Source organism: Cyprinodon tularosa, unplaced genomic scaffold (genome assembly GCF_016077235.1).
Source record: "Cyprinodon tularosa strain WSP-4 unplaced genomic scaffold, ASM1607723v1 ctg13, whole genome shotgun sequence".
NCBI lineage: Eukaryota > Metazoa > Chordata > Actinopteri > Cyprinodontiformes > Cyprinodontidae > Cyprinodon > Cyprinodon tularosa.
Window position 1 is genome coordinate 1,680,294 of NW_024038114.1, and position 13,936 is coordinate 1,694,229.

At 38.8% G+C, this 13,936-nt stretch overlaps 1 protein-coding gene across 1 annotated transcript; it reads right to left on the bottom strand.

The window, feature by feature from the left end:
* Window positions 1-405: 405 nt before the first annotated feature.
* rnf5 (ring finger protein 5) lies at window positions 406-12,936 on the bottom strand. The gene is made up of 6 exons (XM_038277077.1): window positions 12,526-12,936; window positions 3,308-3,326; window positions 2,698-2,810; window positions 2,566-2,623; window positions 2,366-2,477; window positions 406-1,938 (listed from the first exon to the last, which is right to left on the bottom strand). Exons 1-6 carry the CDS (start codon window positions 12,735-12,737, stop codon window positions 1,820-1,822), a joined length of 633 nt encoding a protein of 210 aa, XP_038133005.1. The 5' UTR covers window positions 12,738-12,936; the 3' UTR covers window positions 406-1,819.
* Window positions 12,937-13,936: the final 1,000 nt, after the last annotated feature.

Sequence of the window (13,936 nt, forward strand, 5' to 3'; positions counted from 1 at the left end):
TCTTGTCAAATGTAATGTGACTAAAATTTAGTGCCTCTGTGATTTGAAAATAACATTTTTAGCCCTGATAGAAAAACCCTGGTAGATGGAGCAAAATTAGCCCTCTGTTTGGACTGCTTGTCGTTGAGCCCGTTGCTGGTTTTCAGGGTTTATTTTGGCTGCTTTTGACTGAGGCAAAGTTGGAACATCTACCAGACCAATCTGTTTTTCTTCTCTGAAGAAAGCTCCATGGGCAAAGTTAGCCACTAAATATTCTATATGCTGGACATTGCTTTAATAATTTCTTTAAATGAAAAGGAAAAAAAACTAACGTTAATATGCTGCAAAACAGCAACTAAATGTAAGATAATTTCCTGTTGGGTGTTAAAGTCTTGGAAAAAACAAAATAAGTTTAATCACACAAAACAATGTTTCAAACAAGTTTAATCTCCAAGAACATTTGGTTTTGCACAACAGCCTCCATGTTTAGTCCGTTTAAAGAATTCGCATCATGAGACCTCAATCACTCGTTTTAGTGTCACATTAGCCCCTCAATACAAAGACAAATACATAAGATGACGAACCCCGGTGGACAACCTGTCCACACCACAGAGGAACTTCAGTTTCATTTCTGACCCGCAACTCGATTTATTGAAAAGCTACTGGATTAAATACAAGCTCCATATTTAACAGGTTGGTAAATTTGAGGTTATGCTCCAATTAGAGATGTGCCGGTCAAACCACTGATTTTCTTTTCCCTTAATCAGCTCTGACCTATAAACGGGTCAAAAACATAACATTTTACATACATAATGAATCCATTATAACTAAAAACCTTCAGCTATTTTCAGTTTATGTAATTTAAATCAAATTTAATTAAACTCAAAGCTGGATTTTAAGTATGCATGTAGAAATCTTGTTACATTTGGAACTGCCTCTTTAAGGGAAATCTGAACATTTTTGAAACAATAAACCTGGTCAGACCTTCAAGGGAAAAAAAAAAATCAGATTTGTCTCCTGACCGGTGCAGCTCTAGTTCATCATATGGAGACTCTAAAGTTTCTTCACACGTTTTGTGTCAGTTATTTGTCCAGTAAAAAGGAGGAAACCTCAACCCCTTCCGCCTCATTATTCACATCAACAGGGAAGATGTTTTGCTTTTAATGGAAGAAACAGGATCCAGATCACTTTTAGCTTTACAGAAGGCGTCCACATGTCAGCAATCCTCTGCTACCTCCCTGTGGCAGATCAGCCAGTCAGAAACACATAAAAACAGCATTTACAATATTCATATATACAAATATATTATGTTTACACACTAACAGGAAGAACAAAACAAGTCAGCTGTGACAAGTGTTTTATAATTGCTCTGGATACAAATAGAAACTGTAAACAGGAGGAGTCTACACCACCCATCCCACCTGTTCCTGCTCCACTAATAGCCTCCATATTTGAGGAATACATTTTTTTCCCATAAGCACTAAATTGGTCGTGTTTCCATCTACAGCTTAAAGAGAAAGGCTTCAAACGGCTCACCCTGAACATTTAATACTGTCACTGAACAGTCAACATACCCCCCCTCTGTGTGGCCCTAGACTGTGAATTACGTTGGGATAGAGTGTTGCATAAACTACATTAATACAGCAGGTGTGTGTTTGGGGTGGAGTGATCTAATTTTGTAAGGAGGAGAAAACCTGTATTTCTTGTTTTCTCTAAGCATCAGACTCTCCACACTTGCTCAGGTTACATAATGAAAAAGTGTGTGTGGGTGTGTGAGTGTCAGTGGCTCCAGTCTGTTTTTTATTTGTGTATTTGGGCTCCTCCTTCCCAGCCTTCGTCCTCACACACTCAGCAGCCAGAAGAAGAAGATGATGGCCACAAACAGGAAGAGGGAGTCCTGCCAGTTGTTGTTGCCATTGTTGAGGTTACCGTTGCCTTGGTGATCCCCTGCATACTGGTCTGAACATAGAGATTATAAGGATAGCATGTTACAACTTCTGCTAAAATGTCAACTAAAACCATCCCATATATGTAATAAGTGCCATGCAGGAGGATTAATACTTCTTGTAAATTTGGATTTTGTTAGGATTCAGTGTGACAGATCAACACAAATAGCGCAAAGTCATTTTTAAATACAACATTTAATGGGAAGACTTTAGCAAAAAGCTATAGGTGACAAATATTTGAATTTAAACAAATGTTTATGGAAGAAAAAAATGTTTAAGATAATATTTGCAAACATTTTTCTGTTAGAGGAAAATCTAAATCGAAAAAAAACAATTGAGTGTAAAGAAAATTCTTCTTTAAACTTCAAACAATATGCAAAAACAAATGTCTAAAAGGACTGTCGGATCTGCACCAGTAAAACCAGTGTGAAAGCCTTTACCTGCTCTGTGGAAGGGGTCGTTGGCATTAAAGACTGTGGTGAAAAAGCCGAAAGGGAACGCACCGATCCCAAAAGACATGTGAAAGCCTGTTTCTCCAAAACCAGGGAACATCTGGGCACAGAGAGGAAACCCATTAGTAAAGATTTTAAAGTGATAACAGATTTTAGGAAACTGATCCATTAACACAAAGGAGCCTCACCCCTCCTCTGCTCTCAGGCTCTGTTCTCTGTCCCTGAGGCCGAGGGGGAGTTTTCAACCTGAGGAGAAAAGAAAAGAGGCTCAAACAGCGTCTGAACAATGGAACCAAACACTGAGAGGCACGTCAGCATACCTGGGGTCCTCCTGGCTGGAGCTCCCTCTGCCGTAGAGCGGGATGACTTTTTCTCTACTGATGCCCGCCTTGCAGACGGGACACTGCTGCCTGGTGGGCCGCGTCTCCAACCACTTCAAATGGCAGAAAGACAAGAATGATTTAGAACAAGTAAAAAAAAAATAAATAAATAAAAAAAAATGGTTTAAAAAGGAACATTTAGAGTTCTTCTGAGCAGGAAAGATCTGCTTAGGAGGGAAATTCAAATGCAAATCCACACTCTGATATTTATCATGCAGGTAAGGTCAACCCTATATTCAAATCTAGCAGAGATCCAACCAGAAATTGACCCATTTTCAGCCTAATTATTCCTGATTTTCTCTGATAGCAATGGACCAGATCTGTTACTATCAAGGATATAATCTTAAAAACAGCAAAAATCTGATTCCTGTGGAAACTTCCCTTTGACTTAAAGCTATCATGTTTCTAACCGTTCCACACACTATAAGACCAAACTAACCTGAAATGTCTTATGTTTGGACCTTTTCCCTATACTTCACTATTAAGTAGTCCTAATTCTCCAACCGTGTGAGTGGTTAGCTATAAAACAGGCAGAAATGCAGGCACTTACTTGATGAAGGCAGGGCCAGCTGGAAAGAGAAAGAAACAGAGATTAATTCACATTCAAACAACTTTATTTTCTCTAAATCTCAGCTGCAACATCATTGCTGCAAACATTCCTGCAGAAAATTAATGTTAAGTATCAGATCAGTGTCAGTGAAGAGAGTCTATGATCCCAGCAGAGTGTTGTGCTGCAAGATCAACATATTTTCTTCACGTGAATTAATTCAATACCCAGTAAAAACCTGTGGGAGAAGGCGTCTTAAAAACCTATTTTATATATTCTATATTATCATTGGGTGGATGCGAGATGCAGCAGCTAAGAGAAATTACTCACTGGAGCCAGTTAAGGTTGAGATTTAGATAAAATGTAGAATATTCCTATAATTTTACCATATTTTGACAAAATTCCTGTCGCTTTTTGGAGGTATAATCAGCTTGGGTCACACCCAGGCCAACAGGAGCCCTCAAACATCCCCCTAGTCAGATGCATAAACAAAATTCTCACCAGCTGAATGTGCAATGAGAACATGCATACCTGACAGATTCTTCAGGCAATACGTACACTTGTTCTTGGAGCAACAAAAGCCAAATTTGGAGGGGAAAGCTTGAAAACCTGACTAAAAATAGTTAGAACTAGGTCAGGTGTATTACCCATAGCAGAATTCCCCTTCTTGTTGGTTTTCTGTAGAGCATTTGGAAAAGCAGAGCTTTCCCTCAATGGAATTTGCACACCTGGGTGAGGACACTACATCAACCTTAAGCAGAATGTTATCTAGAAATTCATAAGGAATCTGTAATTTCTGCTATCCTTAATCCCTCTGATTGGGTCGGCTTCAAAGGTGAATTACAAGGGACAGACAGTATTTATTATAATCACATTTTCTTAGACATTTGTGCCCTCATCCTGCTACTCTTTTTTTTTCCTCTCAAAAAAATAAATGAGCAAGATTCAAATATTTCATATAATCTGATTAATTAAAAGCTTAATTTGAGGTATGATTTTTCAGGTCAATATACATCAAATGTTGTGCATTGATACTCCATACAGACGGCTCTTACTTGATAAGGTCTGATTCATCACTGAGTGAATGGTGTGATCCAGAGCACCGCTTTGCGGTGTAGGTACCAGATCTGCTCGGGGCCCCACCCCTGCTGATGACACCGCAAGATGGCAACACCACTCAAACTGTATGGTATCCTTGTATTCTTAAGAATGAAATATCTGGAGATTAAACCTATTGCCTATATTTGCTATTATTGTTTTTTCTTTGGCGACCCAAGGTAGCTGAAAGTAGAAACAATCAGGGCAGCTGTGGCTATAATGTAGCTTGCCACAGTCAGCTTGTAGGTGTGTGACTGAATGACTGAATGTTTTGTAAAGTGCTTTGGTCAAGTCCTCTGACTTTATGAGACCCAAACGTCTCAGTACTTCTTTTTATTAAGATATTAGGGCAGAGGAAGACAAATGGAATATTTTTAAAAATTACTTTCGTGGAGATTTTAGACAAAGAAAAGAACAGCTACTCTAAGTAGAGTAGCTTGATACGGGTAACTGACCAAGCTAAAAGAGGCCAACCTATTAGCTACTGGCGCAGCTAGCCACAGCACTTCCCAATTACACCAGGTTTTAACAGTTACTTCTTTTCCCATTAACATCATTTTTCAGTTCTGTAATCGATCAGGTAACACTTCATCAGTCATCGGACACGCTAACATTACCAATGTTCCTGACGCGGCACACATACGCTGCGTTATGTTATTATTGTTGTCCGGGCAACAGGATGCCTTGCATCATTGTGGTAACATTCAGCTGGTTATATAGTGTGATGTCAATGGCATGCGCTGGACCAGAACAGATCTGGTCCCTACAACAGCAGTCTAAGCTCCCCTTAAACATTAACGTTGTTGTTAGATAACAAACAGAAATGACCCTTACAGGGTCAGACATATTTTCGATTTTCTAATGTAGGAAGACCAGGTAACAAACTTACTAATGAAGTTTATTGTGTCATCAGGAACTATATATAAATTTGTTAAAAATAAACTTTAAAGAATCTAAGATACAAAAAGCATCAAAAAATTATTGAGTGGTGCTCCCCCTACAGGACCTTATGAAAATAGCACTGTTGTAAACACATTCTGCACATTCTCTCAATGAATATTTGTTTATTAAAAAAATGGCGATATTGGGAAGACAGTTTCGCAAGAGATTGGCTTATTTATAATGATGATGCTAAGCTAATGAGCTGCTCAGTGTGCAGAAAATACGCAGAAGAGAACAGACACGATTAGGGCTGAAAACATTATATGGATTAATCATGATTGATTATTCAAACAGTTGTCAACTAATTTAGTGATCACTCATTAACTGGAGTATTGGGACTCTAAAACGTGTCTTTAGTTGACATAGCAACCCACGGTGAGCAGTAATTATACCAAAAGTATTAAAAAAATTGATGATGATAAAAAAAACTTTTGCGTCTGTCAATATGCGCTATCCAGAACTACTCAAGTGGAAAAAGTTTTGGTTTTACCTGGTTTGATTTAATCTTCTTTTAGGAACCTTCTGATCTATGATTATTAATCAATTAATGAAAAAAATATTTGACAGATTAATCGATTTGCAAAATTATCATTAGTTGCAGCCCTAGATGTGATTAATATGTAACTGGCTGTACATCTATGACACTGAAGAGCATCCAATAAAGGCCACATTCACTGGATTTGGAAACGACCGCTGCTACAGCCAGAGTGCACAAATGGTTATATCAACACAAAGACACATAGAATAAATTATTGTTTTGCACCAGCCATGCCAATTAAAGACAGGCTACAGTTTTATTTATGGACAATATAACACATGGAAATAGTTTGCGTTTTTTTTTTTATGCACACTTTATGAAATAAAAGTATTTTGCATTTGCACTTTTTTGAATGAAAATTAATGAAATTCAAAATTACAACTTTAATAAAACCACATAACATTTTTTTTGCATTTAACATAATGTCTTAGTGAAATATGTTCTTTACAAATATATGACAGCTAATTATTATTTTCTTTCTGGCCGGTAAAAATATCTTCCTGTCCACTTGGCAGGTGAATTTCTTTGCACATTTTTACTCTTATATAAATCAGTCAAGTGTAAGTCTGCCTCTAGAGTAAAAAAATTTTTATTTGTTCTCGTAAGGCAATTCAGCCTCTCCATGTTCTATAGTGGCACAATATAAATCCATCACCCCAATGTTACAATAACACTAGCATTAGAGGTCAGCAGATATGATACTTATACACTATATTGCCAAAAGTATTTGCTCACCTGCCTTGACTCACATATGAGCTTAAGTGACATCCCGTTCCTAATCCATAGGGTTCAATATGACGTCGGTCCACCCTTTGCAGCTAGAACAGCTTCAACTCTTCTGGGAAGGCTGTCCACAAGGTTTAGGAGTGTGTTTATGGGAATTTTTGACCATTCTTCCAGAAGCGCATTTGTGAGGTCGCACACTGATGTTGGACGAGAAGGCCTGGCTCTCAGTCTCCGCTCTAATTCATCCCAAAGGTGTTCTATCGGGTTGAGGTCAGGACTCTGTGCAGGCCAGTCAAGTTCATCCACACCAGACTCTGTCATCCATGTCTTTATGGACCTTGCTTTGTGCACTGGTGCACAGTCATGTTGGAAGAGGAAGGGGCCAGCTCCAAACTGTTCCCACAAAGTTGGGAGCATGGAATTGTCCAAAATGTCTTGGTATGCTGAAGCATTCAGAGTTCCTTTCACTGGAACTAAGGGGCCAAGCCCAGCTCCTGAAAAACAACCCCACACCATAATCCCCCCTCCACCAAACTTTACACTTGGCACAATGCAGTCAGACAAGTACCGTTCTCCTGGCAATCGCCAAACCCAGACCCGTCCATCAGATTGCCAGATGGAGAAGCGCGATTCGTCACTCCAGAGAACGCGTCTCCACTGCTCTAGAGTCCAGTGGCGGCGTGCTTTACACCACCGCATCCGACGCTTTGCATTGCACTTGGTGATGTATGGCTTGGATGCAGCTGCTCGACCATGGAAACCCATTCCATGAAGCTCTCTGCGCACTGTTCTTGAGCTAATCTGAAGGCCACATGAAGTTTGGAGGTCTGTAGTGATTGACTCTGCAGAAAGTTGGCGACCTCTTCGCACTATGCGCGTCAGCATCCGCTGACCCCGCTCCGTCAGTTTACGTGGCCTACCACTTCGTGGCTGAGTTGCTGTCGTTCCCAAACACTTCCATTTTCTTATAATACAGCTGACAGTTGACTGTGGAATATTTAGGAGCGAGGAAATTTCACGACTGGATTTGTTGCACAGGTGGCATCCTATCACAGTTCCACGCTGGAATTCACTGAGCTCCTGAGAGCGACCCATTCTTTCACAAATGTTTGTAAAAACAGTCTGCATGCCTAGGTGCTTGAATTTATACACCTGTGGCCATGGAAGTGATTGGAACACCTGATTCCAATAATTTGGATGGGTGAGCAAATACTTTTGGCAATATAGTGTAGGTCCAATTATTTGAGGTTTTCTCTAAACTCTGTCCTTAATCAATTCTCATTTTCTTTTCATTTTTTCTTCTAACAAAGGTTTTCTTTCCCGACTCTGCCATCCCTCCAAAATATGTTTTCTTCTATTTCAGCTGTGGGCAGAGGTGGATAATCTGGGTCCAGAAAGTAAAAACCCTGATTTTTTTTTTCTTTCATACTGTTCAGTTAACCAGGTGATTACCCCCTTTGTGTGATTTGTCTGTGTTGTAGAGCTAGAAATAAAAATAGCTGGAACTGATCTCTGTACTGGCGTTTTACTTTCTGGACATGAATTATTAAGCGCTAGGCGCGTGGCTATTGATGCCAAAGGTTTCATATTGGGCTGCAGTAAAGCTGTTCTTCCAACCAGAATCAGTAGTGGGAGGTGACAGGTCACTCAATCATTTCACTCAAACACAATTACCCTGATAGGGACTTAGAGGAGGATATATTAAGGTAAAAACTTAGTGCAGCTTTACTCTAAGCCAAGAATGTGTATTTTATAAGTCAATATTGGAAATCCCTTATAATAATAATGTGTTGAAGGGTTTTCTTTATTTATTAGGTCATTGTGCAGAGCTGAATGATAGCTTGATACCACAGCTGAGGGATGATGAGCTCTCCCTTCAAGTGACTTATAAAATGTCTGCAATGAATCATATTAATTCAACTTTAGACACATTTACAGCTGATATGCTGGAAGAATTAAGATAGCCTGCAGTGAATGACTGCACTGGGAAAAAAGAAATCTAGATAAGTAATTTTTTTCTTAAAATAAGTGCATGTGTTCTTGGATTGAGGAGAAAAAAAGAGACATTTTGCCAATGGAACAAGACAATTTACACTTAAAATAAGAAAGCACAATTACTTTGTCTTATTTCAAGTGCATACTATCTAATTAACTTATTTTAAGGATAAAAATAGTCATTCCGTTGGCAAATCCTCTCATTTGCCTACTCAAATTAAGGGTAAATACACTTTATTTAAGAAATTTAGATCGTTTTTCAAGTGTTTGAACATGCTGCAAAGGAAAAGGATTTGTTTTATCAATCATAATGGTTGGTATCTCACTTAAAATACACCCTGTGGTAGTCTAGCAGATCTGCTGATTAAATTATGTTTTCTGCGGCGAAGCCCTTCAAGAAAATGCATGAAATTTTAGAAGATTAACATGAATCCAGCAGCACGGTAGTTGAATTTAGCTAAAAATATATTTCCCAACATCCTTAATACTTATTTCATTTGTTTAAATTTTGAATGTTTCCATACCAGCCAGACTCTTTGGGAGTCACACTTACATTAAGTAACTTGGTTCATGTAGACGAACTGGCAGGACTTGTTTTGGGCTTTTTTTCTCCCCTCACTTTCATAAGCACAAAAACATTCAAAGCTGACGATCCACATGGCCTCAGGTTGGCTAAGAACCAAACACAGAACTCATCCAACTGTTTAGAACTGAAGAGAAAGTAAAGCACGACTCTGTGTCAAGCTCTGTGAGATCAAACAGCTGAAACACAATAAAAGAAACCTCTAATAGACATATGGGGCAATAACACAGATAAATTGGTTATTTTTACTAACCCTTTAAATTCTGCAAATTGAGAAAATAGTTTAATATTAAACAGATTCCATCTTGAACACCCAAAGTTTAGTTTTCAAAAAGAAAACATCTGCATTATTAACTGACAAGCATCTGTATGCCCAGCAGGATCATTACCAAAACAAACTCCAGTAGATCTGGGTAGATTTGTTTGTTTTTTTTTTAGAAAAGGAAACGGATTTAAAATTTGAGGAAGAAGTCAATCTTACTTTGCATCAAAAAAAGCTTTTAGAATCAGCTGCCTGAATAAGAGATTGATGACTTGAATTACTGTTCCTGTTTTCTTTTAAAGTTTGATAGAAAAATAATGAAAATTCAATGATCAGTTTTAAATTTCTACAATTTTGTGGCAACTGAACCTAATTTTTGAAGCTTTTCTTCATCTTATTTTACTTCAAGCTTTATTGATTATTTAACCTATGACAATCAGCTTAGTGTTAAATTAAATGCATTTGTTATGTACCGCGATATTTGTATTTGATTTAGAGTTTAAAAAGACAAAACTATCATTTATTGCTTCATTATTAAGCTAAACAGATAATCCAACAGTAGCTTTTCATAAATAAAATTTGCATTTAAATGTATTAGATTCAGCTAAATGCATAGATGGTGTAAATATATACACATTGGTTTGTTTTTACAGTTAAAATTGTCCCATTTTTCATAATAAAAGCACAGAGATGCTCAGGTGGGGCAAATATTCCCAATATATTTTCACTGAGGGCAAACGTGGAGAACAATAATAGAATCATCCATGTGTGTATATGAGTGTTTGAGGAGAATCCGCTTGTTGCAAAAGTACAATGAAGGAAATATTAATATGTTTTAAGCTCAAGCGTCTACATGTGTTAAAACCAAGGTGACTGACTCTAATTAAGGCTGTAGCGAAGCAATTTGCCTGCACCGATGTAACGTTAATTTGAAGTTGCAGCAGGTGAACTGACCCCTGCTCTTCTGGCTGATGACTTTCATCATCACTGTTTCATCACATCACATTACATACAGCTTCTAAGAGCAGAGGGGATTAAGGCGACATGGCAACTACATTACATCAGCAAAATAACACATCGGTGTGCTGCATCCTGCTTCGTAAACCAGCAGGAAAGAAAACTCACACTCAGGTCAAAACAACACAAATTACTGGAAATATATTAAATTCCCTGCATCCCAACCACATAATGTTATCAAGGCCACAGGCTGTGATTGGGGACTAAGAGAAAAGTGCAAGACCAAACTCCTTTTAAGAGCATTATTTATCTCCAACTGTAGAAACAAGACCTTAATCAAGTTATTGATGAAGTTTTTAATTTTTTAAAACATACATTGAAAAAAAGACCATCATACAGACCGTCCAGAAATGCATATTAATAAATGGATATTGTTTAGAGAAATGGATGAACAGGGGATTAATCAAAGGTTAGGACGAAGGTTGGGATGAAACCAAAATATAGTCAGAACAATATATGGATTGATAGATGGATAATTGTTGAATGGGTGAATGAAGAATAAGATGAATGCTTGAAGAAAATCACAGATGGATATATTCATGAATGGACAAACCAAAAGGTGGTTGAATGGACAAATAGATGGAGGATGGACAGACCGATATTTGAATGCATGCATGCAAGTTTCACACTTTGGTGTACAGAATTGTCTGAAAAGGTTATATTTTCCACATTTTTCCTTTTCAGAAACAAATAATAATAAAAAAACAAATGTGCTAAAAAATGCCTTTTGGGGAAATCATAAACCAAATCTGGCTTAAAACAGTCTGTCCTTCAAGTCAATCTTTAGGGATGGAACATTTCCTTATCTTATCAAGCTGCATTGATTAGGCTTTAATGTGACATGACAACTTTATGATTTCCATTTTTACTGCTTAGCATTTAACTTTTATTTTATTTTATTTTTTTTTTCTTCTAGCATTTAACTTTTAAAGGAGATCAGATCCGGACTTACAGCCACCCAGCCTCCATGATCAAATCACTTCAAGTCTGTGTTAATGAAATAGACACAAGAGACTAGATCCCTTTATATATAGACCCACAACCTTCTGAAGGTATTACAGTGTAGGAACATGACTTTTACCTGGGATTAGACCATTAGAGCTAACCCGAATCCTGCTTCTTGGCTATAATCTCTCTTCAGGTTTAACCTGCGCCCAGAAGCAGGCGCAACTCATGAATGAGACTAACACATAGCTGAGCATGTTTTCATTTTCCACAGATGGTTCAAAGGTTCAGCGTTGCGCAAGGTTAGACTAGTCATAGATAAGAGAAAGTACTAGAATGACAGCTGTAGGACAAGAGCTGTTTAATGTTGGAGAAAGTTTTTAATTGGTTTATTAAAAATATTGTTAATGTTGAACATGTGTTAAACACAAGGTTGTCTTAAAAACACCAAATTCGCAAGAGTATTAAAACTGATTAATGCAGGAACCTGGAGTTATGTAATCAGAAAGGTTTTACACCTTCTGAGCCACAGGGCATTTTATGTTCTGATTGACCTTCTATTTTTGCACAGTTTTGTTTTTTGGTCAAATGTTTTAAATTAAAGTTTTAGACTTTAGAAAGTAGATTTCTACTTTCTAAGGTCAACTTCACCTCAGGATTATGTTTTGACTCTAAGTTAAAGTCCTTTTTCAAGAAAATATGTTTTCTTTAATCATCCAAACATCTTCAGTTGATTTCAAAATTATATAATATACACATAAATAAAGCGAATTCTCATTTTTTCCAATTTCTATAGGGAAATTTCAGCTTGATCTGGAAAAACTAACATCTATAAAGCATGTTTTGATCTAAATCGGATCATATGATGAAACCACTTCCCTTGTGGTCACATGTTCTCTCTTCTAGGCAGCTGGCAGCGCTATAATAATGGGCTCCCACAAGTTTTCTTCATAAATAAAGAGTTTTGTTTAAAACTAGTGAGCCACATTAGCAGCGGATTAAACGGTTAATGGTTGGGCGTTAAGCAGTAACTCTGGAGGCCGTCCATGCAGCCAGACTACTCCCAAAAAAAAAACAAACACCCAGGCAGGCACAGTCAAACCACCGCCTCCTACCAGAATAAGTGGCCGCACATACTGATGACAGCGTCTCTGGCGGTATCCAAGCAAATGTTGCACTCGAAGGTGGCCCGTTCCCGCTCGCCTTCCCCGCCGCCGCTGCTGCTGCCGCCAGGTCCGTCGCGGTCGCTGCTGCTCTCTCCTGCGGGAAACCCTCCTCTGTTGGCGGTCCCGCCGTTACTCGAGAAGCGGGGATCCGTGGTCGCCATGATGTTAGCTGCCGAACAGGTAAACAGAGAGGGACAGCGAGCCAAAGCAACTTCAGCGGAGCCCGACTCGAGCTGATTTAGCTGCGAGTCAGAGGGGAGTCCTGCTAACGCCGACCATGAACCGTGTGGAGCCGCTGCTGCTAACAGTCCGCTACCTGCATCAGGGTGGCTGTTTCCGGAAGGATAGCGCGAGGGGTGCGGCTAGTGTTGCGTCATAGCGACGCTCAGACACCCTGACAGCCAATAGGAAGGGCGCGTTAGGTTAACTTCTAAAAATTAAACTCAATCAAGGATGGATGGATGGATGGATGGATAGATGATGAAAGATGGATGGATAGATGGATAGATGATGAAAGATGGATGGATAGATGATGAAAGATGGATTGATGGATGGATGGATGGATGGATGATAATGGATGGATGGATGGATGGATGGATGGATGGATGGATGGATGGATGGATGGATGGATGGATGGATGATGAAAGATGGATGGATGGATGGATGGATGGATGGATGGATGGATAGATGATGAAAGATGGATGGATGGATGGATGGATGGATAGATGATGAAAGATTGATGGATGGATGGATGGATGATAATAGATGGATGGATGGATGGATGGATGGATGGGTGAATGAATAGATGGATGGATGAATGATAGTAGATGGATGGATGGATGGGGGTGGATGGATGGATGGATGGATGGATGGATGGATAGATGATGAAAGAAGGATGGATGGATGGATGGATGGGTGAATGAATAGATGGATGGATGAATGATAGTAGATGGATGGATGGATGGGGTGGATGGATGGATGGATGGATGGATGGATGGATAATAATAGATGGATGGATGGATGGAGGAATGATAATGGATGGATGGATGGATGATAATGGATGGATGGATGGATGGATATATGATAATAGATGGATGGATGGATGAATGGATGGATAGATGATGAAAGATGGATGGATGGATGAATGGATGGATGGATGATGAAAGATGGATGGATGGATGGATGGATGAATGGATGGATGGATAGATGATGAAAGATGGATGGATGGATGGATGGATGGATGGATGGATGATAATGGATGGATGGATGGATGGGTGAATGAATAGATGGATGGATGAATGATAGTAGATGGATGGATGGATGGGGGTGGATGGATGGATGGATGGATGGATGGATGGAT